The sequence below is a fragment of the Nelumbo lutea genome, chromosome 2 (genome assembly GCF_056320005.1).
Source record: "Nelumbo lutea isolate HS-2025 chromosome 2, American lotus-T2T, whole genome shotgun sequence".
Classification (NCBI taxonomy): domain Eukaryota; kingdom Viridiplantae; phylum Streptophyta; class Magnoliopsida; order Proteales; family Nelumbonaceae; genus Nelumbo; species Nelumbo lutea.
In genome coordinates this window covers 15618658-15643674 of record NC_142685.1, presented here as the reverse complement: position 1 = coordinate 15643674, position 25017 = coordinate 15618658, and the positions used below count along the sequence as shown (strand labels likewise).

Genomic DNA, 25017 nt, shown 5'->3' with positions numbered 1-25017 from the left:
AATTTCGTTAGTTTAACTATTTAAAATATAGTTATGATAAATACGTAGTTATTTGAATATTTAAATAATCTATAAAATATTTTTTTGTTATTTAAATTGTATTTATTTAAAGCTATTATATATTATTAAATATTTTAAAATCATTTAAATTGATAATCCAGAAAAACATAATTTAAATTGTTAGTACATAATTTCGTGATATATTTCGTAAAAATATAAAATTATTTTTTGTGTTTTTAATAAATATGTTAAAGTTATTATATAATTTTGTTATAATATTTAATTAATTCTTAAATTTTTTAATCCAAACTTTATTTAGATAGATACATATAAAAAGTAGGGGAGAGAATAAATAGGAATCAAAGATAATTTATGAGAGATTATTTAGGTCTTTGCAAAAGTGGGTTAGAAACATTGCTCATATAACCATACACCCCATGAACTTACAACCTCCCCTGTATTTGGTAAGTTGCCTACTTTGGATGTCACCCCTATGCTATATGAGGTAAGCTTTATGGTGAAACAATGCCTTTACCATGATTAAGACGTGTTTGTGGCACCATCCACATTTTATATAGCAAAACTATCCAAATAGATCCATGGATGATGGAATAGAAAAACAATTAATTTTACTTTTTCATTTTTTATTTAAAAGTTACATAAAATTTAAGGGATACCATTTCCATGGTGTGTGGATGTGACTCATATGGCATTAACATAAATAATGACACTAAAATATGGATATAACCACGGGGGTAGTCACTCGTATGTATAATTGTGTTTTTTTCAAAAACAACTGCTACATCATAATAGGTTGTGATTTTTATTTGGAAAACAAAATCATACATACTAGCAAGCCCCCCCTAAGTTTGTCAAATCATCCATCCACATTACAAGCATTGATAAATTATAATTTTGGATGTGGCCAACCCATATAAAAGATATGATGATGATGATGATCCATCCACGTTACAAAAAAAAATGTTTTAGTAACCTTTAATAAGAATATTCTCTCCTTATAACTAATTATTAATTATTTAAAAGGTTCAAAATATAAAACAATTGTCTACTCTCATGTGCTTTTATTATTTAACTTTCGCTTAATAAAGCCTGTGTATCACACGGGTCCCTACTAGGTGCAACTTGAGTGGGTTAGGTCGGGTTGATGGTCAATCCAATCGTAAGTCTTAACCCTCAAGCTCAAGCTTGGTTCAATTCAAAGTTAAGCTTGAGCTTACCAACCTAGGCCCAACTCAACTTTAACTAAGCATCTTGGGCTTAGAGATGACAATTTCTACCCTACACGATGGGTATCCACCCCTACCCACATGGGTTTTGGGGCAAGTCATGTTTTGAGATTCTACAACTCGTACGTTACAGGTAGGGTAGGGTATTAGGCTAAACCTGACCCCTCAACTTTCATATTGCTTGAAAGCATCTAAACTTTATGCAGTAGGTGTTGAATTTAATAATATTTTGAATTAGATGTAAAGGATGACTGATAGTGTTATGTGTTCATTTACATCTTAATCAAATAATTGTTTTTTTTTTGTTTATTTATGTTATTTTACTTATTTATTACTTTTATATAACAAGAAATAATAGGAAATTAGGTGTGGGTTTTAAACCCAACCCACCCCTACCCTTAAATATGTTGAGGGTTTTACATTTTCATGTGCAGGGAAGGTTTTGATTTTCAAAATCCAACATACTTGGCAGATAGAGTTTAGAATTTACAAAACCCTTCTCAAATCCACTTTATTTCCATCCCTACCCAGGCTAGGCTTGGGCTTGGGCATATTGATTTTTTTAGCTCAATTTCTAGATATAATAGATTGATAATATATAGATATATCACAAATTGTTGGACAAACATAAATTGCATCGGATCAATACCCGAGGCCTCAACCTAAGCTCAATTTGAGTTTAGTTTAGGCCTGAATTTTTCTGGCTCAAGCACATCTTAAAGTTCTAAAACTCAGGTTATGCTTGAAATATGTACATCCAACTTGCATATATATATATATAGACCTAAAATAGTCATTTTCCACATTATGGTGGTCATTTTCCCGTTATTTTATTTAAAATTGACACGATTAAAGATATGCTATATTATTTACAAAGTATTCATTAGGTATAAACTGGTCTTTGTGGTCTAAACTCATATTATTTAATGGAATACCAATACCATTTTATTTCATCAACCCGTCTAAAATTCATTGAAATATTATTTATTCACAATTTAATTTATTAGTAAATAAATAAATAACAATTATTATTCCATTGGAAACATGTTCAAAGTTCAAATGAACGAATCCGAATTTCTTTCTATATATATATATATATATATAGACCTAAAATAGTCATTTTCCACATTATGGTGGTCATTTTCCCGTTATTTTATTTAAAATTGACACGATTAAAGATATGCTATATTATTTACAAAGTATTCATTAGGTATAAACTGGTTTTTGTGGTCTAAACTCATATTATTTAATGGAATACCAATACCATTTTATTTCATCAACCCGTCTAAAATTCATTGAAATATTATTTATTCACAATTTAATTTATTAGTAAATAAATAAATAACAATTATTATTCCATTGGAAACATGTTCAAAGTTCAAATGAACGAATCCGAATTTCTTTCCGGGCTGCAGCCGTGCATTCGAGCATCTCATTCCCAATGCACGGTTGCAAGTACTGTAAGATGCGTGTGAGAAGGATTCCATGGCGATGGCGATAGAATCCAACTCCAAAGTTCAAACGAACCCATTCTCGCTTCATAAAACTGGCTTAAGTTCGTTTATTGGTATGTTGTGGGGTAAGTTAGTCAATTGGGTATTTGCATTTTTGCGTGATATTACGGTAGGAAGGGCAATGGGGCGGGTTCGGGGCAGAGATTATATTCCCAGTCCCCATCCTGATTTTAAAATTAATTTCAATCTCTGTCTTCGATTTTCATCCCTATCCCTGCTTTGTCAAAATAATTCCATTCCAAGCCCCATTAGATCAGGAAAATCGGATTCCTGTCAAAAATAGAAAAAATTACCATCCCTAATTATGAATTTTACAGAAAACAAAATTGTGTCTCACGCATTATCTGAATAAGTGATGACCTATATTCTTTTTACACCAAGTGATGAAGTATATAAACATTGGATTTAAAAATTATCCAAACAACTTTTCCCGATAACCATTTGGAGTTGATGCCCGGAAAACGAAAATCCGAATAGATTACAAAGACCCACCTATACTATGTGGTCTGTGACAAAAACCCTCTGTACTTTGTTTTGCGACAAATACCTCTCGTACTATGACCGTGAAACAAAGAACCCTTCCGTTATTCTTTTATCTTCTCTAAAAAAAGTCGTTACAATATTTTTTAATCCCTATACTACTCGTCGTTCCTTCACATTTTTCTCCTCCGATCTCTCTTCTTGCCCTTTTCCTTAACACCGTCGGGATTGAACCCATTTAATTCAATTTCTCTCTCCATCTTCCCTTTCTTCTCTTCTCCGTCTTCAATCTCGTCTCTATAATCGTCGCCGACGATGATGAAAAACTGCAATGCTTAATAGCCAAAAAAAACTGTAATACCCAAGAAAAAACTGTTGAACTCGTCGCTCACTCCGTTCGAAGCCTTGAAAGTGGAGCGGAGGCCGGAGAGTTATCCTCTTCTTTACAACACTGACAGCTCACACTCTCTCTCTTCCGAGTACAAAAGGCCCTTGTGGATCAGAGATCGAATACTTCAGGCTTACCGACTTCTTCATGCATTACCTCTGAACAAAACAGAGGCACACTAAGGATAGACACAGAGAGAAGGGGGGACTCCCATATTTTATTTTTCTTTGTTTGTTGTTTTCTTCTCCCGCCCTTCTCATCGGTAACCCTTTTAATGGTGCCGTAGCAACTAGAGACTCTCTTTTGTATAGATCTCCCCATTTATTTCAACCCCATTTAGCCATTTATTATAGAGGCGAAGGTCTGGTAGAGAGAACAGGAGGACGTAGTGGGGGACAACAGGCTTCTCTGTTCTCTCCCGCTCTTCCTTTTTCTTCTTTCTTGCGTCAATGCCGAAGACCCTTACAGATTCTTTACATGGAAAGTTACCTACGGCGATATTTATCCTCTCGGTGCGACGATTTCCATATCTTGGCAGAAGCGGCGCCACTGCCACAAGGCAAGCAATTCATTTTCCTCTGCCACACCACCGTATGCGTCGTCTCCGAAGTTGGAGAGTAGGGAGGTGAACCAGTCCATGGACCCTTCGACACAATAGAAGCGGCGCCACTGCCACTAAGGCCAACGGTGTGGGGCGACATTGGACATTGAAAAAGAAATCCAGTTGATGTTTCTCTCCGCTCAACTTCATCCATCGCCATCGGCAAAGGGGAGCCGTCCAAACCCGCGCAGCTGATGTTTGGGCGACGTTGAAAAAGAAATCCAGTCGTGTTTCCATTCCACCCATTAATAGTTTGGCGGAGAGTGGGAAGCGACGTATGGGCGACGTTGGAAAAGAAATCCAGCGTCTCCTTCCACCGACTTCAGCACATGGGCGACAGCTCTCTCTCTCCCTATGCCCATTGTAGCAGCGGTGGAGATTCCTCCGTCCTTTCATTTCGGAGAGCTGGGAGAGAGAGAATGAAAGAGGACGGTGAAGGAGGGAAAACAGGAGAATAAAGGAAAAATAATAGATTAAATAGGTTTTAAGAGAAAAAAGGCAAAAAAAAAAAAGAAAAAAGTTTAATAAAATATTTTGATAATTTAACGTATTTCGTTATCTGATTTAACGGTCAAGGGGTCTAAAAACAAAATATAAGAGAATCTTTGTCACAGACCTTATAGTCTAATTGATGTTAGAGAAAACCCTGTACATTAGGCTGTATTTCATTGCAATGTACTCAGGCGCCACTGCAACAGTCTTCCTTTCGGTTGCCCGTTGCAACTTGCCTCATGCAAGAGAATCTCGACTCAACATCAAATAGGTATCATTTCTGTCTAAAAATAAATTTCAGCCATCTGGTCTGAGAGTTTCTATTTAGTTAAAATTCTAAATATTATTTAGCGTGGGCCCATAAAATGGTGCGTCCTGATCTTTTCTACCTTAATACGTGGCAGTTTAGATTGTACCTCATTTCTGTTATGATGAGAGCTTCTTCATTGCATCATGCCTCAAAGTGAAATTCTTCGAAGAGAGAGAGGGAGGGAGTCTGCTTCGGTCAGCTCGTGGGAACCAGCAATAATTCTCAGTGAAAAACTGGTGTCCATTCGAGTTGCTGTTCGGATATGAATATATGGCGTGATCTCTTTCGCGGCTTCGGGTTTTATCATTCCTTTTCCTTGTTCAAGATGTCTTTCTCTCTTGGAAAATCTGGTCTCCCCCTTCTCTGTAACCATGGCTATTATTCAAAGGTAGCTCAACCAAGTCTTGCTTCTTCGATTGAATTCCTTGTTTTGCTCTCTGTTTACTTTGCATATATGGGTAAATATCTCTGCTATTTCTTTTTTCAGTTACAGTTGAAATTTAGCTTGCTTGAGTGATCTGTGAAGATGGATTCCGATCAGAATTGTAGTTGGTTTGTAGAATATATGGATGATGTTCAAGCCGCTGAATATCTTTGGCCTCCTCAGGTTATTAGCGATCAAGCAGTCTCAGGGTAACTCGTTTATTTTCTTTGTGATTTTTTATCTTTATTATTATTATTATTATTATAGTTGGGTTTTGTAATATTTCTATTATTTTAGTCTCTTTAATTTCTGATCAAGATTGATACGGATAATGGTTTAGTCTGGGTTTGGGAGGACCAGGTCTATGGTGGTAAAAAGGAGCTTCTTCCTTTTACTGATTGTTCGGTGTTTTAATTTTTCTTTTTCCGTTTTTCTACTAATTCAAATTGCTTGCTTCAAGCCTTTATCTTTGTAGAGTATTCATTTTCTGCCCCTCCCCTTCTGCTCTGGTTATAGAATTTAGATACGTTTACCTATTATGCTTGGAAGTACTTATTTATGGACTGCTGAACTGTTACAAATGCCTTCTGAGTTAAAAAAATTGTTCTGCAGTGTGGGCCTTGGACTTGAAGTTCTGCTGAAGGATGAGAATTGTGCTGAAAAGTCATGCTTGAAGAAGCGGTACATGTCAATATTTCATTGATTCTTGTAGTTCTTTACTTGTTAAATAAATATTTTTTATTTTCCTTCTGGTATTATTAATTTCTCCTACTGTTATCTTTCTAGTGAACTCCTATTTTTTTCTCATTTGTAAATAATAATATGAGGGCTGACAAGTCGAAAGGATGCTAGCCTCTATTATTTCTTTCTTAGTTGATTAATTATAAATATTATTTGGTTGAGATATCTCTATTATCTTGATTATTTGGTTGAGATATCTCTATTATCTTGATTATTTGGTTGAGATATCTCTATTATCTAGATGCTACTTAGGACTCAAAGGATGTGTGTTTAGATGCTAAAGAAATGAAAATAAGTTACTTTCACTCTGAAGTTGTAGCTTGTACACGTTTTGGTTCTGAAATAGAATTGCTAATGCCCACTCAAATCATCACTTTTGCAAAACAAACTCATTAGTATCAAGTGTGGGAACTGCGTACAATAACAAATCATACATGATACAAGACTCTTGATGAGGGCAGATTTGGCCCTCCAGTAAAATTGTGACACGTGGCACCTCGTGACAACTAGGAAAACACCCAGCCAACAAACTTATGAAGTTGGTGACCCACCCGGGCACCTGTCTGGCTGGCCTGGTGCGACCTGCGCCTGCGCGGCGCGCACGACCTGCGCGAACTGAGCGCGGCCTGCGCGAACTGTGCACGGCCTGCACGAACTGTGCACGGCCTGCGCGACATGGCCGACCTGGACCAGCCTAGCGCATGATCCGGCCAAGGCGCCAGCTTGATGACCTGATCTAGACACTGACCCGTCGACTGACACAGGCGCCAGCTTGACGACCTGATCTAGGCACTGTCCCGCCGACTTACACAGGCGCCGACCTGACGACCTGGCCTAAACACTGACCCGCCGACTGACACAGGCACCAGCTTGACGACCTGATCTAGGCACTGTCCCGCCGACTGACACAGGCGCCGACCTGACGACCTGGCCTAAACATTGACCCGCCGATTGACGTAGGCACCCCTCTGACAACCCGGCCCAGGCGCCGACCTGGCCGCTTGACACAAGCGCCAGCCTGACAACCTCGAGGAGTTCACCACCGTACCCCGGTTCTGACCGGATGCGACGAGTCTTACCGTTTGGAGGCTTTTCACCCACCTAACCCGCGAAGACTCCGGTATATAAAGACCTCACCCCCCAAAGGGGAAGGGGATGGAAAAAAAAAGGGAAGTAACCCTGCTCTCTAGCTCTCTCATATTATCTTCAAAGCTCTCTACAATAAGAGTGCTAACTTAAGCATTGGAGAGCCCCCACCGGAAAAGTACCCCCGGGACCTCTGATTCAGTTCTCGCAGGTCCTTCAGCTCCCGCCGCCTACGAAGAGGAGGAAAATATGTAGTTCTCGGAAGTCTCTCAGCTCCCCCCCACCTACAAGGAAGAGGAAGAGATAGAGTTCTCAGAGGTCCCTCAACTCCCGCCACCTACAAGGAGGAGGAAAAGATGGAGTTCTCGGAGGTCTCTTAGCTCCCGCCACCTACAAAGAGGAGGAAAAGATGGAGTTCTCGCAGGTCTCTCAGCTCCCGCCACATACAAAGAGGAGGAAAAGATGAAGTTCTCGCAGGTCCCTCATCTCCCGCAGCCTACAAAGGAAAGAAGACTGCCTCATGCTGAGGGAAGTCGGATGGCACCGCACCAGGGAGCTCCAACATTCTCTAAGGCATCGACCACCTAGTAGGGAGTTCGCCCCCAGGCAGTTCGCCACCAAGGCAGTTCGCCACTAGGGAGTTAGCCTCCAAGGCACTTCGCCCCAAGTCAGTTCGCCACCAAGGAGTTCACCACCAAGCAGTTCGCCCCCAGGCAGTTTGCCCCCAGGCAGTGCGCCACCAAGGCAGTTCGCCCCCAGGCAGTTCGCCCCTAGGGAGTTCGCCACCAGGCAGTTCGCCCCCAGGCAGTTCGCCACCACGGCAGTTCGCCCCCAGGCAGTTCGCCACCAAGGCAGTTCGCCCCAGGCAGTTCGCCACCAGGGAGTTCACCACCAGGCAGTTCGCCCCCAGGCAGTTCGCCACCAAGGCAGTTCACCCCCAGGCAGTTCGCCACCAAGGCAGTTCGCCCCCAGGCAGTTCGCCACCAAGGCAGTTCGCCCCCAGGCAGTTCGCCACCAGGGAGTTCACCACCAGGCAGTTCGCCACCAAGTAGCTCGTCACTAAGGTACACCACCACCGGGTCGAATAACGAGGTACTTTGCCAAAAAATTTTACATCACAAAACATTGGTACGTGGCCGAAAACGGTTACATCAACTCTATGTCGCTCTTGGTAGGTTTTGATGTGTTAAAATTGGAATTTATTTCATGGCAAAGGGTCTAATGAGTCCTCTGATTGGAAGATCAAATTCTATTTGACTACTGATGGACTTCATCATGCTACTCGATGCCACTAAAGTGTAGGAAATACAGTAGCAAAAATTAAGAAGTGTAAGAAATGCAGGTTAGCATATATACAAACAGTGTTGGAATACTATATGTTGAACTAGTGCAAAAAATACGAACATATTTTCCAATAGTCTTATTTTATTTGTCATGTGGTTATCTTATGAATCATTTTTCCTGAAAAATGTTGCAATATATCATTTTGGTGTGGTGGAGAATAATCTAAATAAGTTGGTAGACAGGCAATTGGTACTTTCTCTCTCTTTCCCTCCCTCTCTCCATCCTCCTTCCTCCTCCCTATCCATCTACATATATAGATGTTCCCGGGATTCCAGTAGAACTGTAGAATCTTCATCAATGACAGGCGGTTGCTTACATGTTTCAGCTTCGTAGATGGAGTTTTCTATGACATCCTTTATATGTTATAACATCCTTAACCAAAATAGTCTTGTAGGTATGTAATGGCAAGGATTATTCAAGGTAAATATTGTCCATTCCATTGCATTAACAAATGACTTGTAACTGAGCAAGCAGATAACTCACTGTTAGATCTGTTAAACTTTGGATTGGCTGGATATGCTGACCCTTGTTAAGTAAAATAAATGTCTATGTGGCAATTGTGGGATAATTCTACTTGGTGTCCTTGTATGAAGACTAGTTATGCAATTATAGATGCATATCTTTTATTTTATATGTTTAATTATGCTATTATATGAAGTTCTTTTTATTCTCTTTGATCTGTGCATGCGCATGCACACGCATACATGCGTATGTGTATGCATTGGGAGGAGGGAGTTTTGGGAATCTTTATTGCAGATATTGGTTGACTTGTCTTTGTTTTGATTGATTTGTGGCTTCAAGTCATTCATAAATTGGAGCCAGATCTTGGTGTCAAACTTACAATGTTTATATTAATGTTGGAAACTAGTTTCTGCACTTTTATGTTACTGTTTAGTGTTTACTGAGAAAGCATTATTTGGAATCCTAATCAATTTGTTTATTAATTTTATTTTCCAGTTTTGTGGGTTTTTATAAAGTAAATGGGGGATCGTGACATGGATCTAATATTCTAATATCCTGACGCAATATGAATTGCTTGTATCAGTTTACTACAATGTATTTATGCAGGACTGCTTTTGGATAATTATTCTTATTTACATAATTTGGGCCACTCTAAGTTTTTAGCTCTTAGCTCGGATTATCTCCTTAGCCTTTATTAACCGACAAACATTAGCTTGGTTTTTAATTTTATGATTTTATGGATATCTGGATTTTTAGAATTGGACTTTTGTCAAGCTCAGCTTCCATAACTTTCCCTGACTAAATATCACCTCTTGACAGAGGTCGTATAGAGTCTTCTGCTGGGCCAGGAACCAAAGCTTGCCGTGAAAAGATGCGACGGGACAGGCTCAATAATAGGCATGATAATCTGTGTTCCCCTTTTTATGATTGTCAACTAATATTTGTGTTCTCCACAATCTAAATGAAATGCAATATTCTGTTCTCAGGTTCTTAGAGTTGTGTTCCATTCTGGAGCCAGGGAGGCTGCCAAAGGCAGACAAGGTCGTCATCCTGAATGATGCAACTCGTCTTTTGAACCAGCTACATCTTGAAGCACAAAAGCTTAAAGAAACAAATGATGTACTTAAAGTTACAATACAAAACCTCAAGGTGGTTATATGATGCATTCCTACTGATGTTTTCTTTTATGCACTTGCCCCTCATACTAGCTAAACTCAATTGCTGCTGCCAATACTTTTCCTTTATTTTTGTTGTTTAGTCCACTTGGTGGCTTTTGTGTCTGAGAACCAAATCTGCTCTTGTGCTCTAATTTGCAAATTTCTTTTCAGAAGCCCTTTCCAAATGCCAAGACCTAGCCTAGTCCTTGGGCAATTTTTAGTTCAGAATTTGAAGCTTTAGACTGGTAGTAGCACATTTTCTGTTGGGGCTACACAACAGGGTGTAGCATGCTTCCTGGGATTTATGTTTGAAATAAATGTTATACATGGTACTGAACTAGTTTCTTCTTGTGGGCTTATGTTGGGCAGACAGAGAAGGTCGAGTTGCGGGATGAGAAGGTGAAGTTGAAGGCAGAGAAAGAGAGGATGGAGCAGATGGTAAAGGGCCTGTGTGTTCCATGTCCTTTTCTGCCACATCATACATTCCCTGCAGCTACTACCACTTATTCTGTCAATGGGAAGAACATTCCCTATCAGCCAAGCTACCTGTCACCAATGGCCATGTGGCAATGGATGCCATCTGCATCTTGGGATACCACTCAAGATCATGTTCTCAGGCCTCCTGTTGCTTAGGCCTTTAAGGCTATTTACTATGTCTAGTCCTCCTTTCCTTAGTGTTGTACTTGTATTTGGGTGTTGATGATGGCAACTGAAAAAAGTCTGAATTGCCACTGATCTATTCCTGGTCTTACCACTGCTGGTTCCATCTATCTATGATATTTCTAATAGTAACTGCTAATCTTATCTTTCAAACAAAAAGGGAAAAAGAGAAAAAAGTAACTGTTAATCTTATTCCCATTGTAAATTTTAGCACTCTTTGTTTCCATGCTTTTAGTATCTTTAAAGCGGTATTCTGGACCCATTTTCTAAGCTTTTAGTTTCAAGGGTGAAATTGTAGAGTCTAAAATGAGGTTGGGATGGGAGCTGATTGTATTTGTGATTCAATTAAACTCAACTCAGCCTTAAATCTCAACTACTTGGGGTCGGTTAAGTGAATTTTGTTCTGCCGTTGTGCTCTATCAAGATGCATGTTTGTCTTTCTGATCATTCCTTACCATTTAAGCAATGATGATCTGTACCAATGGAGAGTGAAGTTGGATGCCTGCTTGAATTCCACTGAATTGAATGGAAATGGCTATTCTTTCCAGGAATTTCTAATTCTCATATGGACAGGATATGAACTCTTAATAACAATCCTTATATATATATATAGATGATTTTTACATCCATTCCTAGTTGTATCACCATGTATATAGGGAAAGAACAAGAAGTCTTTATCAATTAAGTCTGGGTGGTGTAGTTGGTTATCACGCTAGTTTCACACACTAGAGGTCCCCGGTTCGAACCCGGGCTCAGACAACTTATGCATCTTTTTGGGGTAATAAAGCAAATGTAAGAAGGGGCATTTCAGTGAAAATACAATGGTAGTTGCATTTTAGTAATTTCCTTCATAGTTTAGTGGCATTTTAGTAAATTACAACTTGCATAGTTAAAACCGGGCTCAGACAACTTATTTGTTTTAGTTTATTTTTTGGGTGGGCTGTGTTTAGTTGCAATGCAAATAAATTTGCACTGATGCAAAATCATGACAGTGAAAATGATTTGAGTGTAAATTCTGACCTATTTTTTGTTTCAAATTTTAGCTTATTTTGTTTGATTGCAGATAAATTAAATAAATTAAGTAAATTAAGACATTAGTAGAATAAAGTAAATTCAAAACAAAATTAAACAAAAAGTTGCATTTTTTGCATTTGCTTTCCCATGCATTTGTATTAGTGCAAATAAATTTGCACTGCAACCAAACACAACCGTAATAACACAAATCTATACCATCTAAGTGTGAATGCAATGTGAAATATTTTTAGGACTAAAATTACCTTCTACTTCTTTGTTTGATAAATTGTATAAAAGTCATTTTATTACAATTTTAATGGCTAATAAAATGCCTATAATTGTGTAACTTACATTATTAATTCCTACCTCATTTAATCCCCTCTTATATTATATTATATATATATATATATATATATATATATATATATATATATATATATATATATATATATATATTAAATAAGGCTTTCAGGCTATAGCCCTTATCATTTAGACACGTGGCTTTTTCAAATTTAAACACATGGCATTTTCTGAGAAATTGCTATTAAAGCCCATAGCCCACTATCACCATTCACACAAGTGGCCTTCTCATTTTCTATAAAGTTAGACATGTGGCAATTTCTGATAAATTATTGTTGAACCCCACTACTAGCCTACAACTCTCCACCATCACATGGCCTTCTCATTTTTTCTAGAAAGTAGACACGTGGCATTTTATGATAAGTTGTTGCTAAAACCCACAACCCACTATCATCATCTTTCATTCCTAACAAAAATGCAGAAAATGCAAAAGTGGTTATCCACAACCACTTTCAATCCATATTCTAATAATTATTGAAAAGCTATTTATTGAAAATTTAATAATTATTTAAAATGTTAATAAATATAAATTTAGCATTATTGATTCCGTAATGCAAATTTAACATTACTATTCCCCGTACTTAGTACGGGGTCATTCACTAGTTAAGCCTTACACTTAAGTTATTAACTCCCATTTTCTCTTATTAAATTATACTAGTGAATGACCACGTACAAAGTACGAAGAAGTTAATTATAATATTAATATATTAATATATATATATATTGAATAAACATTAATGATTTTTATTACCATTATTTGTTATTGTTTATAAATTGTCATTTTTTAAGACACTCATACAGTCTATAGGTCATAAATTGACCCTTATATGTCAAACCCGTAAAATTATACAATGACAACAACTTGATAAATACATAATTTGATAATTATATATATATGAATAAACATTAATGATTTTTATTACCATTATTTGTTATTGTTTATAAATTGTCATTTTTTAAGACACTCATACAGTCTATAGGTCATAAATTGACCCTTATATGTCAAACCCGTAAAATTATACAATGACAACAACTTGATAAATACATAATTTGATAAAAATAGGTAAATATCATTAATTTATTTTTTTCTTTTGGAAAACTGAATAAGAGAAAAATAAAATGGTTAGCATTGCAAAAGAAAATTTATTTGGATTTTTGCAAAAAAAAAAATTGAACATAAAAAACCAATTATTCAAAAATTATGTCATTAATCAAAGAGTAATTAAAATTATTCAGTAAATAATAATGTTAAGAAATTAAAATTAATAGTTAATTATCTATCTGATTTAAAATGGGTAATTTCAACAAATAATTTTAAATAATTAAAAATTTCTATTAACATTTTTTTAATAATAATAAATATTATGAATAAATTAATAATATAATAATAATTATGAAATCAGTAATAATAATAAGTATATTATTGTTATTATTAACCAATAATATATTCTTATTATGTGTGTATTGATTTTGAAATCAGTAATATTAAAGTATTATTATTATTAGGGGTGGCAACGAGCCAAGCTCGAGCCTATAGAGCTCTGCTCTTAATTACCATTGTGAAAATATTTATTAATTATCATTTCAAATTAATAATGTGCAATATTGTCAGTAATAAATTATCAGTAATTAAGTATTAGCAGTAATTATTATAAGAAATTATTTTTCTGAATTAATAATGAGCAATATTATCACTGATTAATTATTATCAGCAAATAAGTAATGACATTAATTATTAAAACAAATATTTTCAGTAATTAATTATTATTAGTAATTAATAGCTAAAATTAATTAATCAAAAGTAATTAATAATAATTAATTAGTAATTAACATTAATTATTATTAGTAATCAATAGCTGGAATTAATTAATTAGTTTAGTAGTTAAGAGTAATTAATAACACAATTTCCTTTTTTTTAGGAAATGGTTGAAAATGGGAGCTTCCAACTTCTAACAACTCTTCATGGTGGCGGGCTCCACTCTGCGTGTTAGTGGGTTCTTTTCTTGAACTACCACTAATCAGAATTTGACACGTGTCCATTTTGTTTTATATCTTTGGAATGACATGTGTCTGAATAGAGGAGAACCACATGTTTGACTGGGGGAGGCTTTGGCCTGAAACCATTCCTATATATATTAGATTTGCGTCAATATTTTTAACAATATAAACTCATATTTTAAAATTGACTAAAAAACAAAAACATTTTTAATCAAAGTGGTGGCTAAGCAATTCAACCATCTAAACCAAATTGATTAATCTATGAAGTCATAGACTCATGGTTATGTAATAAAAATTTTAAAATAGAAACTTACAAAAATGCAAAATAAATTAGATATATTTATGATTAATAAACAATATTTTTTCTGATAAGAACAATAATTGTTTTTATTGGTAATGAAAATGAAATACATAATTTAAAAATGACAAATAATGAAATAATTTTATTATTTGGCAAAGATTAATAGTTCAAAATTTGGGTCAAAACATGTTAACCTTCCATGTCATAAATAGATAATAAAAGTCAATAAAATATAATAATACAAAAATGAAAAAATACATAAATTTTACAAAAAAAAAAATTAAGCACGTGTATAATATCATATATTTATCATGGTAAACAAAAAGTAAGTGTGACATATTAGAATTATTTTTACATACAAAAATACAAAAAAAAACTATAGAAAAAATTGAACACATCTATAATTCTATATTTACACTACCATTAAAAATATGAATAAGATTGTAGAAATTTATTTTGACTAAAATACTCATTTTTAAATTTAGTTTATATTTACTTTTCACCCATTAAATTCTTTCTATTTAAATCTTACATTTTTTTTTGATAAATTAACAAAAAAAAAGTTACACCAAACAAATTAAATATCAATAAAAAAATATAACCAAGCAAGTAGGCCTATCAATGATATTTGAAGCTTCACAACTCGATCCGATTATCACATATTTGAATGAGGTGTCTATGTAATCAGATTTAGATTTACAAATTGCATTCGAATAATAATAAAAAATAAAAAATATGTAAAGTTTTTAGAAAAAGTTGGATACATTATTACTATCATTATCATCATCTAGACTTACCACGTACACACGTGTACACTTATTAGTTATATATAAAAGTGTAAATGTATTATAGCTTTAATGGCTATTATAACGACCATATATATGTATTTAATCAATTTATAATTATAAGGCTTGAAAATGTAACTTTAATTATTACTTTCCACCTTATCTAATCTGTCTCATTAAGTCTTATACTCAAAGGTATTAACTATCATTTTCTATTATGTTATATTTCACCAATAAATGTACAAATTAAATCTATGCCAATATTTTTAACAATGTAAACTCATATATCTTAAAACTGGCTAACAAACAAAAACATTTCTTTATCCAAGTGAAGACCAATCAATTAAATCATTTAAATCAAATTGATAAATCTATGAAGCCACAATTAGGTAATAAAATTTTTAAAATAGAAATAGATATAGAAAATTACAAAAAATGTAAAAAAATTAGAGACATTTATGATACTTTTATTAATCAAATTAAAAAAATAAGTGTAATAACAATATCTTTTTTATTGATAATGAAAATGAAATACATACTTTAGAATTGACAAAAAATGAAATTATTTTATTTTTTACTACTTGGTTAAGATCAATAGTTTAACTTTTAGGTAAAATGTATTAACATTTAATGTCATAAATAAATAATAAAAATTAATAAAAATATAAAATATAAAAATGAAAAAATACATAAATGTTGCAAAAATAATCATTCAGGCACATGTATATTATTCATTAATTATCACGTTAAACACAAAGTAAGTGTGACATATCGTAATCAGATTTGGATTTTGCAATTTGCATCTGATTAATAATAAAAAGCAAAAATCATATAAAAAATAAAAAAATACATATTTATAAGAAATTTTAAATACATTATTATTATTGTTATCATCATCTAGAATTACCATGTGTATGGTTAGTGGTGTAAGAAGTGGCAATTTTGTGAAAATGCAAAGGATGTGGTATTTTAGAAATTTTATTGATCGTCTAGTGGTATTTTAGTAATTACAGTTTTCATATTACAAGTAACAGTACCCTATGACAGTGGTAAGTTCGGGTGGTGTAGTTGGTTATTAGAGGTTCCCGGTTCGAACCCGTGATCAGACAATTTATGCGTTTCAATAAACTAAATTTTGCTTAACAAATCAAATTTAAGGAGGGGCATTTCTGTAAAAATACAATATAGTGGTATTTTAGTAAATTCATTGATAGTTTAGTGGCATTTTAGTAATTGCAGTTTGCATAGTGCAAACATCAAAACTGTCCCCTAACATGCGAAATCATCCAACGCGTTTAGAAAACTTTTCTTTCCTACGTTCTTCAAATTTGAAGTTGGAAGAGGGCGGCCTTGGCTAAGCGAATTTTGATCGCGGAATCTTCTTTCCCAGTTAATAATTGATAGGGAAAAAAGCACTGCAACTGTGATCGAGGTTATCTGCCAATCTTTTAGGGGTTGCGTTGATTTTTTTTTGAGTTGGGCGAACCAATTCTAGGGTTTTGTACTGAAACATAGATGGATTGGGGAAACGTAACTGCGGAAGATCTGATCGATGCGCTTCGTGAAGTGGAATGGTCATCACCTCCTCGCCCTCTCACAGAGTTCTTCTCGAAATTCACCGTCCCTAGATCGTATGCTAAATGGAACAGCCGCCTCAAATGCAATCTCTACTAGTACGACCCCTTTTCCTCCCTTCTTTACTGGTTTTGCTATCCGGTCAAAAACCATTGTTCTTAGTCAATTTCGTTTTCCATGTAATTTGAAAATTTGTCGGCATTTTATTTCCGGTCATTTGCTTTTTATGTCTATCGTTCGACGATCGCCTTTCTAACTTGCTATTTGATTCTTTACGTGTATTTGCAGTTATCGGACCAATTACTTCATCATGATAATCTTCATTATCGGTAAGATCAGAAAGGTTTTTATGATTGCTAGAATGCCTTTAACTGCTGTGTTGGATATCTTTCTAATTTGCTGTTTATACTTTATTTTACTGCAGGGATGGGATTTCTAAGGCGGCCACTTGCTATTATTGCTGCTCTTTTAACAGCACTGAGCATTGCTTTCCTGAATGACAGGTATCGTATTTGCTCTCTGTATGTTTGTTTTACCACGTTGCTCCATGATTGAATCAGTCCATCTTTGTTCTGGTCTCTTGCAATAGCCAATTGCTTTCCAACAAAAGTAATCATTATTTTTTTTTTTGATAATTGTCCAACAAAAGTAATCATTAAGAACCATATCAATATATCTTCTAGCATTGAAAAGGGATATAACCATTGCTGTGTTCTCTCTTTGGCTCTAGTTTCAGCTAGAGCAGAGTATAATGAGCAGTTGAGTGTGTGTTTATCGCAGTCATTTTAATCAAACTTCTCCTACTAAAACAAGAAAAGATCAATTCTAATTAAGTGGACTATCGTGACATGTTCCAATGCTCAGTTGGAGGTATTCAATATCCCGATTGAATTTGTATTTTTGCTTCATGAGCATATAATTTATCTGCACAATGGCCTTTCGTCGTACTGGGTAGTCACCCATTTGCCATTATAAGGGAAAAATTTTCCATAAGCATTTTAAGAATTTTAGAAATTCTACTGAATAAAAAAAGAATTTTAGAAATTCTTTACATTTCCACTAAGCTCACTAAAGAAGGTGACTTGAAGGCATTCTCAAAATTTAACAATGGGTATGCCACTGAAGAGAACAGAATGGTGGAACAGGATTTACATAGCTGACACCACATCATGTAGGATACTTCAATTTTTAGTGTAATTTTTGTATCTGATACCGTATTCAGCTGTTTCCCTGATGTATCTGGGTAACATATGTTGGGACTTGGGACAAGGCTTAGATGACGATGATAGCAATTCACAAGTAATATTATTGAAATTTGAATATTTGTTGAAAGAAAAGCTTTCTTTCAGTATATCAATTTATATCATAATTTTAATCTGTGTGATTAATTGGGTGCATGTGCATGTTGAAATTGTATACTCTAAGATGCACCCCCCATAGGTTACTACTGCATTTTTGCTTTGATAGATATTCTTCTGCCTTGATCCCATGCAATAGTGAGGTCAAGAGGGGCCATCACCAAGTGAGAGCAAGAAAATTTAGATTTAGGTGGTGAAAGGCCTAGTCCAATTAGAAGTAAGAAGAAGCTAGGATTATGATTTTGTAATAGTTCAAAATGGTACTTGATGATTTTAGAAGGAAAGAGGAGCTCCCCCCCTCACTCCTTTTTCCTGCAGATTTACAAATCACAAATTATACTAATACGTTACGTTTTTTCAAAAATAAAAAGTAATAACCTCTGTTACATGAATGCTTCAATATTTTTTTTTTATTTTTTTTTCTGGATAAATGACATGAATACTTCAATATGGTTCTGTGTCTTCTGTAGACTTAAAGTTTTGGTGTAAATCTTGTGTCCAATACTTTAGACATGCTTATACATGGCTAACATCTATACTACATTGATGATTAGAGCCGTTAATCAGGATCATTGAATGCATTAACTGCATTATTCGTTATGATATGTGGAAAAATGTGCCAACTAATCATTCTTTTGTTACCATCTTTTTATTTCTTTTATAATAACAAAAAGGTTTCTGGAGGAAGGTTTCATGAAAGAAAAACAAAATGCAAAAAAAAAAAAAAAAGAAAAAAAAAAGAGATTCTTAAACACTTTAGGTGTTGAAGCATATTGGGGAAACACTTTAACATAAAAATACATACCAGTTGTAGAATTAAATTTTAAACCCCTAAGTGATAATTTGGAAAAAGAAAAGAAAGCATGATTTATGTAGGGTTGAAAGAAAAACATAACTTCAATAATGGGACAACCGCAAGAAACATAATGAGAGATAGCAAATATTAGCTTATTCATTTGTTCATTAGATCTTTCTTTGCATTTACATAACTTTGGTCCGTGTGATTATTTAATATTTATCATCTGTGTAGAAATCATTTTGGTTATTTTGTCGATATATTGTTGTTGACAACTGGTTTTACAGCTTTGCAGTTACTTTTAATGAGAAGGTAACAAGAACTGTGAGACAGTTCTCTCCACATTTAGCTGCAAAGATGAGACCTCCTGTAACGTAAGTGGGTCTGCATGCTTTTTGTGTCTTTGGAGCAAACAGAATTGCTGCATCTAACAGCTGAATTTTTTCCAGGCCTGTTATTCGGGGACGCCCATCACCTAAAAGGACAATTCACATATGTGGATGGCCACGTTGGATGTTTGTATTGGTATTTTCAGCAGGTATTTGACACATAGATTATCTCCTATGTCTACATGAATAGAAATAATGTCCCTTAATGTTGATTAATTGATAACCTTTTTCTTTTCCAGCCAGTTGCATCCTATGGATCACTTCTTGTGGTATGCTCACAGTTCTATGGGCATTTGTCATTGGCCTTCTTGGTATGGTATACTTGGCTTTCTTTATAATTCTTTCAACTTTCTTTTTTAATTTTTTTATCCCCATCTAACTATGCCATCTCTTGCAGCCACTCTCCTTCATGCAAGCTTTAGAACACCTAATCTGAAAGCACGCCTTAACACATTCCGTGAGGAATTCCGTGCAGTATGGCGCAATTATAGTGAACTGTAACTGGTTGTGCATCCTGTGGAGTTCATAGACGTAAGTAATATTTTTGAGAAGCTTCCTCATTTTATTCTGATTATTAATTTGATATTTGCATGTAGAATTGTATTCTTTCATTTTCCCCCCTCTAGGTGTTTCCTCCTTCTTCCCTGGACAAGGGGAAATAACAATCTTGATTTCTTGGTTGTGAATCTACGGTGTATTTTTTTGTTATATATTTTCTGATGGATTCCCAATAATTATCTTCTAGTGGGATGTACTATGGTCCTGCTTAATTTCTAAGTTGACAGTTAAATAGATTTTTTTGCTAAGTTAAGAATTATATATTTAATAAAAAATGAAATTAGATGCTGATTTCCAGGAGCTTCTATGTAGTAAAGCCTGCACATCAAACAAAGTTTTTGTTTGTAATTTATTTTTGATAATTACTTTTTGTTTGTAATCATCATAATCATCATCCAAGCATTATCATCTATGCTACACGAGTCCTGTTTTGCCATTCCATTCTGTTCAATGTCATATCCATTGTGAAATTATGAGTGCTTAAATCATTTCTTACTACTTTGATCCATGTCTGTTTTGGTCTGCCCCTAGCCCTTCTAGCTTAAACTTATAACAGATCGCTTCTTATGGGTTTCGCAGGTGGTCTTCTATGCACATGACGAAACTACCTTAATCTACTTTCTCTCATTTTATTACTTATTGGAGCTACTCCTAGTTTTCATTGAATGGCTTCATTTCTGATCCTATGCTATATAGTTTTTCCACTCATTCATCTCGGTATATACATTTTTCCCATACTCATCCTTTTGGACATGTTGTTTCTTGACTGCCCAACACTATGCTCCATACAACATAACTGGCCTTACAACTGTTTTATAGAATTTTCCTTTTAATCTATGTAGTATTCGCTATCACTTGAGACTTCAGATGAACCCCTCCATTTTGTCTTTCTTGCCCTAATTCTATGGGCATCCTCTTCCTCAATGTTAGAGCTGTAAAGTGGGCCATGCCGCCTGTGGGCTGGCACGGCTTGGTATGGCCTGGCACGATATTGGCCGTGCTGAGCTTGGGTTTTGAGGCCCGTGGGCTGGCACATGGAATGACAGTGGGCCATGCTGGGCCTGACCTTTTAGGGGTTCTGAGCTAGGCAGGCACGGTCCACCCAGGCCTGTGGCTCGCTAAGGCATGGGTGGCCTGCAAAATCGTGTCATGCCGGCATGGCATGGCCCAATTTACACCTATACTCAATGCCTCCTTGTTATGAGTTATCAAACCGAGGTACTAGAAAAGGTCCACATTAACTTATCTATGGTCTCCAATCCTAAATGTACCCTGATTTGCACTCCTAGTACTATTATATATACATGGCATATATTCTGTTTTATTCCTACTTGTTTTAAAGCTTCTTGTTTTTAAGGTATTTATCCATAAAAAAGATGTGTTTTTGTCATGCCAATAAAAAATCTAATTGTGTGATAAGATTGAAACTATTAAACTTAGACCGTTTGCGTTGGGATGGATTGGAAAACGAGTGATGTAAATCAAAAGTTCATCTGATACTTTCTGCAACCAATGGTTTGACCCCCAAAAGTAGTCCAAGTAATATGGAGAGCAGCAGATTTTTAGCCTCATTTTTTTTTGGGGAGGGGGGTTTGATTGAAAAACTAATCCTGGAACCTCTTTTTTTTTGGTTCCATCTTTCTTTTCCACTTCTGTGTCATTCTGCACTCCAAATCCAAACCCAGCCTTGCAGTGTTTGGGTGTTCATATAAAGTTTTTATTCCTTGGTGAAATTAACCTGTGATTGGAGAAAATGTTGCAATGGACTTCATGGATTTTCATTGTGCTAGTTTAAGTGTAACACATGCATACATCATCATGTAGCCAAAGCATAATTCCTTCCTGAAGCATTGACATGCAAACTTGTGTTTCCCGTTCTTTTTTTTTGATAATTACCCGTTTTTCCTGTTCATATAGACCAGGAATTATTGATAATCAGCTAAGTTTCTTAACAAAAACCTTGTTGAAGTCTTTATGTTGATTTGCTATCTTTGACCATCCATTATATCAGTTGTGCCTTGAAATGGACTTGCCACCATAACTGCTATGTGCAGTGTTTATGGTGTGCCTAGGTGGACAGGAGTACATCTCACTTCAACCCAGGTGCCAGCCCCTTTCATAGGGTGTGCGCCTGGTGCACCTTGTGCTTTGGCGAAGGTGTGCGCCTGGTGCACCTTGTGCTTTGGCCAAGGTGTGAGCCTTTTGTAAGTTTGTTTCTATGGTTACGCTTTTGTAATGGTTTATTAACTTCCAAATTACCTTGTTCTTCTGCATTAGTATTGGTGTATTAACCTTTCAAAGAAAAAACAAAAACAAAGTCCTTTTAACTACCTGAAGCTTTGGTTGTGGATAGGATCTAAGAAAGTTTTCCACTTAAGAAGGAACACCAATACAACTGATTTTTTATCCTTGACCTTAAAATAGAATGGACTGCGGTTAATAATCATAAAACCAACCCTTTATATATAGATTGGGCTAAAGAGGCAATCATTGAAAATATCTCTATAAAAGTGGTCAATTGGATAAAATTATAAAAATATTAGTGTATTTTTTTGCATCTTTCACTAAGGCTGACATCCTTGGAAAATGGGGCACAACCATTTTTTTGGGGTGACCTAGTTGTACTGAAAGAAACTTTGGGGACAAGTGACTTGTGTTAGCCTATTAAAATGCCAATCAAGATCTTTGTGCATGTTACTCTTTTATCACAGTCAGTAAAGGTCAAGTTATTAATCAAGAAAAAAAGGGTTGGTGGCATTGCTTCCAAACCCCCCACAGAGGCTTGTTTAGACTTGCCTTAAGGTCTATCAGTGTAAAAGGCCCTAACCTCCTAGGATTAGGAATACAAGAAGTCTAACATGACAGTAGCCACTTGAAGTAACGCAACTAGGAGATAAAAAGAACGCACTGGAATTTTTTCATGCTTTAATTATCGAGTGCTTGAAGCACTTAGGTACAATCCACACTTATTTGCTTTCACTTTCACTTTTTTTTTTTAATATATTATGCTTGTGTAGTTTGACTATAAGAAGCTTTTTAAAACATCTAATTTCCTTCAAAATTCAAGTTTTCATTCTCTTGTTTTAATTGTTTTTTTTTTTTTTTAATTTTTAAATTTGCACCTTGCTTCATTCAGGCTTGTCCTTGTGCCTTGGGCACTAAAAGTCCTTGCTCCTTTCTTGTGCCTCTCACTTGTAAAACACTGTTTATATGTTGGTTTCTGTTTATTGTACTCTATGTTCATTTTGTCCCTATCAGTTACTATATGTTCAGTCTTTTACCTTTTATGATCTCACAGGTATAATTTTCATTTCTTCATTCATTCATTTTTTATTTGATATATTTCTGCTCTATACATCTGTGCCAGGAGAGATCTGAATTTGGCAGAACCAATTTTCTCTAGTTGATTCACATTATTGGGACAAACTATTTCCTTACATCATTGCTTTTTGTAGTCTGTGTTCTTGCCTTCTGCATTCGGTAGTTTTAATTCAGTCCAAAACCCTTTGCCTTTTATTTTAAGCTTGGCTTTTTCTTGATCAATTTATTTTTGCTTAGTAACAAACACCGGCATGTATTTATTTTTTGATGAGTAGAAGAACCAATACAAATATTCCTTGTCTTTTTAATTTTCTTGTTACCATTTTCCATTCATCTGTTATTGGAATTATTGTGGTGCAAGACTGAACATGGATATATCCCTGATACAGATTGCATTTATGTTCTAGATATTTTTTGCATTGCATGTCACATGGGTACAAAGAATAGGGTATAGTTGGCGTAGATATATATGGAAACTATCACATTACGTCTTCACCCAGTCCTACCTCCAAGTTCACCTAAGCAAAAATAGCAGAGAAAAATAAAATTCAAGATAATGTTGCTAGTACTGGATATCCTTTCATACAATGGCGAGGTGCCCATTTGGAAGGGGTGAAGGGCAGCGGATTCTGGCTTTCTGAGGTGGGCCTCACACAGATAACCTATAAGCTCTGTTTGGTGAAAATCTAGAGCCCAAATTGGCCGCCTGTTAGTCATTTTAAAGGCTGTCTGCTTCAGCCTTTTTGAACATCCTATCTGGAGTGCTTCAAAGCTGCTGAACTAGCTTAGTTGAATCTTAAGCTTACCCTCCCAAACGGGCCCATAGTTTGAGAGTTAAGTTGCTTTGCACAAATTGGGGTGTTGGATGAAACTGTTGAGAATGTAAAACTGGCATTCAGATAGAAGTGGTACTCTTTACTCATCTATCCGGCTACTATATGTTGTAGTCTAACCAATTGCATTTGCCCTTGCTTAGGAATCTTCCAATTGGTTGTGAACTATGAGTTGGTATTCTGAAGTTGGGCTTAGGCACTTAACAGCTGCTGCTGCTTCGGATGTTCTTACAAAAAGCTGCTGTAGAAGATTCCCTCCTGTAAGTGGAAGCTACATATCTGTATAGGCCACTGGTTGTAAATCTTTCGGAGAACTTATTTCTGTAGAACTTGAATGTCTCCCAATTTTATTGGTAATCACCTTAGAATTTATAAATTGAAATTGTAAGAAATATTGGCCAGCCAAGGGTACTTTTTCTTGTTCACCAGGAAATTATCTGTTCTTAGATTTGGTATATGTTGACTATATTTTGTTATGTGGGAATAAATTTTGATTTATAGATGCAACTGTGTTCCTTATCCCCATTTAAGATCGACGATGGGGCGGAATGGGGCCTGGTTTTATGGGAAAAATTGCCACCCCTAAGGTTACGTGTACTTGCCAAGAAAAAACCAGGTTTAACTATTTACCATGGTGCAAGAAATTCAACTACATAAGGTTAGGCTAAAAGCCCATTGAAAATGTAACAAATCCCCAACCCAACCTGACCCTAACTACAACCATAGTATTTACCAGAAAAACGGAAAACCACTTGTCCAGTTGTCCCAAAGTCAAGAATTGCAGTGCTCTGCGGTGGATTTTGAAAGCCCAATCAGATTTTTT

General features: G+C 35.4%; 2 protein-coding genes and 1 non-coding gene across 3 annotated transcripts; all 3 read left to right on the top strand.

Annotated features, from left to right (window-relative positions):
* The first annotated feature begins 4888 nt into the window (after positions 1-4888).
* Positions 4889-11176, top strand: LOC148868796 (transcription factor ILR3-like). The gene is made up of 7 exons (XM_088968749.1): positions 4889-4993; positions 5127-5420; positions 5520-5665; positions 6069-6137; positions 9909-9986; positions 10076-10238; positions 10616-11176. Exons 3-7 carry the CDS (start codon positions 5559-5561, stop codon positions 10877-10879), a joined length of 681 nt encoding a protein of 226 aa, XP_088824875.1. The 5' UTR covers positions 4889-4993; positions 5127-5420; positions 5520-5558; the 3' UTR covers positions 10880-11176.
* A 415-nt stretch (positions 11177-11591) lies between these two features.
* On the top strand, positions 11592-11665 carry TRNAV-CAC (transfer RNA valine (anticodon CAC)). Its single transcript has one exon. It is a non-coding gene; the product is annotated as a tRNA-Val (tRNA).
* A 4958-nt stretch (positions 11666-16623) lies between these two features.
* On the top strand, positions 16624-24701 carry LOC148868794 (PRA1 family protein A1-like). Its single transcript, XM_088968748.1, has 8 exons — positions 16624-17037; positions 17228-17268; positions 17364-17442; positions 19381-19467; positions 19543-19631; positions 19722-19793; positions 19880-20013; positions 24338-24701. Exons 1-7 carry the CDS (start codon positions 16880-16882, stop codon positions 19981-19983), a joined length of 630 nt encoding a protein of 209 aa, XP_088824874.1. The 5' UTR covers positions 16624-16879; the 3' UTR covers positions 19984-20013; positions 24338-24701.
* Positions 24702-25017: the final 316 nt, after the last annotated feature.